The sequence below is a fragment of the Herpailurus yagouaroundi genome, unplaced genomic scaffold (genome assembly GCF_014898765.1).
Source record: "Herpailurus yagouaroundi ecotype Mexico unplaced genomic scaffold, PumYag 67738, whole genome shotgun sequence".
Taxonomy (NCBI): domain Eukaryota; kingdom Metazoa; phylum Chordata; class Mammalia; order Carnivora; family Felidae; genus Herpailurus; species Herpailurus yagouaroundi.
Genome location: NW_024420534.1, coordinates 1 through 6,575, shown reverse-complemented (window position 1 = coordinate 6,575; position 6,575 = coordinate 1). Strand labels below are relative to the sequence as shown.

General features: G+C 42.7%; 1 protein-coding gene across 1 annotated transcript; it reads left to right on the top strand.

Annotated features, from left to right (window-relative positions):
* The first annotated feature begins 200 nt into the window (after nt 1–200).
* On the top strand, nt 201–5,919 carry LOC121025870 (transport and Golgi organization protein 1 homolog). Its single transcript, XM_040468630.1, has 10 exons — nt 201–219; nt 1,164–1,252; nt 1,506–1,568; nt 2,306–2,372; nt 2,536–2,674; nt 4,430–4,531; nt 5,217–5,277; nt 5,384–5,419; nt 5,502–5,569; nt 5,694–5,919. The coding sequence occupies exons 5-10, from the start codon at nt 2,661–2,663 to the stop codon at nt 5,911–5,913; spliced, it is 501 nt and encodes a 166-aa protein (XP_040324564.1). The 5' UTR covers nt 201–219; nt 1,164–1,252; nt 1,506–1,568; nt 2,306–2,372; nt 2,536–2,660; the 3' UTR covers nt 5,914–5,919.
* Nucleotides 5,920–6,575: the final 656 nt, after the last annotated feature.

The window sequence follows — 6,575 nt, the reverse complement described above, 5'->3', positions numbered from 1 at the left end:
GAAATGGTTTATAAAGAATCATGAACTAAATATGAAATTCTACTTTTTTATTATATTAATGTTATGAATTCATTATACTGAACAAAATGATCATTGTGATTTCATTGGATGACCTTTCAGTATTTTATCAGGAAGAATAAGTTTTTACTATTACTATGTTTTGACCTCAAACTTAATTTTGTTTCTTCCTCTCTCAGACAGAGCCTCCAGTATATCCAGGTAAGATTTTAGGTTTGAGTAGTCTTTGTAATGTTTTTTCATTACTCGTGTTTGGTGTGGGTTTTCATTTTTTAACTAGGGATAAATATGGTGACTTCTGATGTCTAATTGACTTGTTAACTCTTGAAAATCTTTGTCTTTCCTGTTAGAGGCTAAGTGACAATGTGAAGGGATTGGCCTCTCTTAAGACAAGAGACCAGGGGAGGAAAACATCACAGGAGGAAGGAGAACAGAATGAGTGTAATTTTGCCTAGAAATGATTAGGACAGAAGTGATGATATGAGCCTGAGGTGTGGAGTGAGTACTTTGCCATGACCTGGCTTTTGGTGAGATGTGAAGATGAGAAAACCCTCTTTGAGTCTGTCAAGAAGCCTAAGCTTAGAGAAGAAGCCAGGTATTGCCAGGCAGGGTGTGTGTCACAGGAGAGGGTTAAACCAAGGTTTTGAGTCTGAGGTGGAGGGAGCCATTCATGCCAGGGGAAAAGTGAACTTGATGCAAATGGGGGGCAATCTATTCTGCGCGGACCCCATGGACTCTGGTGATTCTGTGGTGCTGTCTGTTGAGAGGCAAGGTGGCTACCTGACACTTAACAAGCCCTCAAAGACTGGTTGGTGTTCATCACTGTAAATGCAGCGGTGGTGGTGATGACAAGAATGACCTCAGGGCATGAGAGCTCTCACATTGGGCCAATGTAAGAGGAGTTTGCACTTTGTGTCTGTTAGAGGAGTCGGTGTTCTAGAGCTTACATGTATAGGAATGTCAGTGAAATGAGGTTTCTTGGGTTTAAAATGCTGCTGAAACTTGCTTTCTTTAGGCACGATGAGAAAGCTAAAAAGTTAATTACACCCATGTGTCAGATCATGTGTCTGTGCTGCTAATACAGTGGGATTATTTGATGTCACTGGTTTGGTAACAACCTTAAAAATTGTTTTATCCCATTTTAGTTAATTTACAGCAAAAAACTGCAAAGATCAACACGTTGGAGAAAGAAAACACAGAGCTGGCTGAAGCAATATCCACGTGGGAACAGAAGGTAGCATTGCCCTTTCAAATATTTCTTGTGACTTCATTTGATTAGTTTTACCTCTTGTAGTTCATCCTACTGACCTATTTCATGTGTTCTATGAATACTTCCAATTCAAGACAAGCTTCACAAATGTAATAAAAAACTACCTTTTTATTTGTGAAAGGAGTCACACATCAGACATAGGCTTATCTACCACGATGCTATTTTTGAATTCTGATTCCTTTTTCATATGTTTTGTATATACATCAATGAATTAAAGATACATCTTCAGGAAGCTAAGAGAGAAAGTAACATTCACTCTGCTGAAGCTCTGAAGTTGAAAGTAAGAATCCTTTCTTTGCCTGGATTGCGTTCTAAAAACACAAGTAAAATTAAGGAATTGTTATGACTCATTCAACATGTTCTGTTGAAGGAGAACATCAGAAAAGTTGAGCACTTCAATAAAATTTTAAATGACACCCTTCAAAGTGCACATGTTACCTTGCAATCAGAAAGAGAGAGAGAGGAATGTTAAGAATCAGGAAGTGCTAAGAGTTGGCTGCTTTTACTGTCATTTGACTTTGGAGGCTTTTTGTTCACTGGGTGAGGTGAGCATAGCATATCTGCTTGCTGTTTACCATAGTAGAGAGTGGGCCTCTGGGAGACAAACCTCCATCTGCACAGCTGGCATGTCACTAGGACCACCATGAGGAGTTTGCTATTTCAAGGACTAGGAAGTATCTTTTATTTTCACAACAAGGACATTACCACATCATTCAGACCTGCCCTCCAAGATATGGAGAAAATCCCCCAAGAGAGTTGAGAGATGAAGGGCAATAGCAAATTGTATACTGCCTTCTTCTCTTAATGCTCAACAATGTTCAGTGTGCATAGAGGAATATTCTCCTAAGAAAGCCATTTGTGAGCCCTTTGACTGGAACTATTTTCCATGTTCTTTGCCTTCTCCTTGTTGTATTTATGCCCCAGGATCTTTCTTTGTTGCCATGCACAGTCCTGTTGCACTCACATTGTTGTGCGATCCTTATTTCTTGAATGTATTTTCTCATATCTGTCCTAAAGTCAGAAGATGCAAACGGTCAATTGGAGGAACTGAGAGCCTGGAGGTCCAATAAACGTGCACTGGAAGGTATGTTGTCTGTTGGGGAGAAATCCCCATATGGTGGCAATGACTTTGCATTGGCAAGGGAAAGAATGCCTTCTTGCCTTCACACTAGTTGCCCTTTTCCTGTCACCCCAAAACCAAGTCTCAGGCCATATGCACATGCACAAAATAACCATTTTTTTTACAGCAAGGATAAAAGCCGTGGAAGACCTTCGTAATGCTGTGAGTTCTATTAAAGCAATCAGGGCAGAAACAGCCAAAAGGCTGAAGGAGAGCAGAGACGTCCTTGATGAATCCAATGAAGAAAGAAAAATGGCTACAGCAAAGTAAGACGTTCATGGGATAATGGTCCTGAGTACTGTTGTATGAATGAATGTGGTGGCCGCTATAGATAAATATATTTCTTCTAGAATTGGATCCAGAGTATTTTTGCCAAATGCATTCAGGATAATTGTGCCTGCCCTTCCTACCTTGCTTCCTATAACCTGCATTTTCCTTTCTGTCCTTAGTGCTTGTCACACATTCTTGTGTCATGTACTTGGGGTAGAAGAGGGAAGATACTGGCATTAAGCACACTGATAACAGGATCCCCTCTGGATCCATTTACATTGGCCTATAGGTTTCAATCCCATCCCATTGTCTTATCAGCCGGGAATTAGGTGATCTTTGTTCAGCACCAGACTTGGGTCAAAAATATTTAGGGAAAACATTGACTTACCTTGCTGCAGAAACCATGGGAGTTTCTTTCTAGACTGTGGGTTGGGATGGCATCAGTACTGCATCTCTTCATCCAGTCTGCAAGTGAGACTCGTATGAAGTGTGTCTTCATGGGTTCATTAGAAATTTGGTGCACCAGGTGCATGTTTCTTCTTTGGTCCAGTATTTCCTTTTGTTCTCAGGAGGAGGGCCTTCAGAGCCCCTCATTCACATTGAAAAGGAAATGCTTCCTTGTCTTCCCTGGAGACTCAGCTCTTGTTAGTCCTTTCCACACCCGGGGTGGAGCCTGCTCTGTCTCACTGGCATGTTGTTTTTGTTAATTTGTAAGCTCTTTGTGGGAGCAGGTAGAGCACCCTGACCACCTTTCTATCTTCACCCCCTTACAACAGAGCCTCTACATTACAGCCACCCCAGAAAACATTTGCTGAAGGACTACCTGAGAGGCCAGAAGGAAATGCACGTAGCTTTCTCTGTCTAGTGCTTTTGTGTCCACTACTAACAGTCTTTCAGTTTTGCATGTGATTCTTGAGTACATCCGGTGCCAAGTTGAAACCCTTTAAAGCAACACCATGGACAAAATAGTCTGAGGGCAACACAGCAAACCAGCCTTTCTAAGCATTTCCCTTTGCTGCCTTCACTGTCAATGAACTGAGTCTTGTTAAAGTAGACTGACTCCATGAAGTTGATAGTTTTCCATCTGAAATCTGTTTCCTGAAGATAAGAGCCTGACTGTGGGACAGTTCACACCATGTTATATTTCAGCATATATTGCCACTCTAAGATTGGCCTTTCCCTCCACCAGGATCTTTGAAAGAGTGGGCAGGGGTTGCACTCCTGAACCTTAGTGGTGTATGGGAGTGATTTGCAATGCTGGTGAAGCCATATCCTGGAAGGCTGTCTTTCATACTCAGTGTCTGTGTCAGGATACAACTTCTGGACTGAGATTCAGTGCACTGCCCCATGGAGGTGTAAGGCAATGATGATCCCCTGCCTCATCCTAATGGGTACAGTTGGTCAGGCACAGGTTTTCACACTGACCTGAAATAGGCCTTCTCCATCGCAAACAAAAGACCAACTCTGGGAAGGCACAAGGTGCAATGTTATTTGATGGCTTGACGATGAAGGGGTAGAAGCAGAGGACTAGAAAGGCAGCTCTGATTGTAGGCGACTTGGCAGCAGACGGAGGTTGAATTTTCTTTAACATTAAATGGGGTCTTCATTTCTCTGACTGTGTTGTCAGTCTGTGCATCGTTGGGGGAGGGGATAGGGATATTTGAATCTAGGCTGTAAGAGAGCTGAGAAGGAAAAAGGCAGAATTTCTGGACCTTGGCTACTGGACTATGTATATATCTTTCCCATCTTAGGAATCTGGATATGACAAAGTGTGAACTAGTGGCAATGAAGAATCAGACGGCAACTGCAGAGGAAAATCTGAAAATAGCTACAAGGGACATACACAAGTGCAAGTGAGTTCAGATACTAATTAGCAGCGGCTCATGAAACCCCTGTTCGTTTCTTAGTTCTAACCTTTGTACAATGGGTAGACTCCATGAATATAGTAATACAAACACAAATTCAGAGGACATATCCGTAGAGAATTAACAGATAGGAAAAGATAAGTATTAGAAAGAACAAAACAATTAAGCTACTAAACATTTCTGGGTCTCCAGCATTGACCTGCCCATGTAGAAACTTCATCCATGCCAACGTTCCTGAGGGGTGGTGTCAGTTGTCATAATCTATAGGAAAGCAGTGTGTCATAGGATGAAATCATATCCATCAAAAGGTAGTACCATCTGATGGTCCTGGTCTTTGCAACCCTAGGAAACCTGGTGAGTACACAAGTGAAAGGAGAATAGAACTTTATGTTGGCTTTATGATGAAAGTCACTTGTCACATGATGAATTAGGGCAAGATTGCAAATGGAAAAGAATTCTATGACCTCTGAACCCTACGGGCATGGAATAATGAGTAAGGAGAGGATGGAACAATAGCTTTGGTTCTGTACATTTAGAATTGTGTGAAAAGTGTTTCATGTGAAAGGATAAATTGTATTGGGGGAAGATATGAGGATGACGGGAACATGAGCAGATTATTTACAATCCTACCTAATATTAGGCCTTATTTGATGAAAACAATTGTATCTCACAGACAGCAAATGGAACAAACACGAGAACAGCTGCAGAAGGCAGAACGCACCTTCACACACCAGGTAACGTGAGTTCTGCCTGACATAGTGAACCCTTAGCACCTCATGTGGTTGAGTGTAGTGGCCCTTGGAATTCCTAAACACGGACTTTTCATTGTCGCTTTTTCAGGTCGCAGTTTATGACCGTAATGCTCGGAAAAACTGGGTAAGTGTTTTCTTTTTTCCTCCTCTCTCTCTCTGGTTCCCAGTCTGGCACGACTGCAGGTGGATATGTTTTTCTCCCCTAGATCAGGACTCAGATCTGGGAGAGGAAAATGGCGGAGCAGAGCCGGGAGGTCGCCCACTTGAAATACAGGTGTGGGAGCGTGACATGAGTTTCTATGGGTGTTTTGAGGGATGACAGCGGTGCTGTTTAGTGTCTAGTCAGAGGGCGTGGCGTTGCAACTCTGATAGAAGTCCATTCTTTTTCTGTATCCAAGACTGGATGTGATGCAAGGAAAGAGGCTGCTTGACAGACACAGGAGGCGGAGACCAATGCCTGGAAGTCCAGAGAAACAGAACCCTGCGAGGAGAGGTAAAAGGCATGTGGTGATGTGCAGCAGCCTAATTTCTGCGGCAAAGCCTTTTCCTGTGGGTGATCATCGTGTGTCCTGGACAGAACCGCAAACACTAAGGACAGCAGGTGGTCTGAAGGGGTGACAGAAGGGTGTTCTCCTCTGGTACTGCAAGCAGTGAGGCACGTGTCCCTGGGACTGTTGGAGCTCATGCCCCTCCTCTGACTGTGACCCTCCCACCTCCTCTAGCATCCCCCTGTCTGAAGAGCCTGGAAAGGATGACAGGACAGGGGCCTGATCCTTCTTCCCACCCGGACTCAATGTGAAGACTTTAGTTTATTTGAGGAGAAGGTCATTTATTGACTATTTTTAATGTTCCTTTCTTTTTATTGTTGTGAACTGTAGACCTACATTCCTGAATCCAAGCTCCAAATAGCTTCGTCCTCTGATGTTATCAGTGCAACTCTGCGGCTTCACTGCTAAACGCCCATAGTTTTCCTTTACTCATTAATATAATATCAGTCAAGTTCAGTTCCATTCAGAAATAGTTACATAATACCGGCTCCCATGTGGAAGGCAGCTTATAGATAAGCTGAAAGACGGAACAATTTGCCTGGAGTCAGAAGACACACACCCATGCTCTTCTGTGGAGGGTTGTTTGATGTTATCCACCAACTGACGCTCTCATTTTAATTTTTATCTGAAATGAGATGCTGAGTTTACCCCTCATGTGTATTGAGAAATGGCTGTTTTGGTGACGATTTCCTGATTTCTCTTTGAGCTGCCCTGTTGAAAGTTATTTGACTA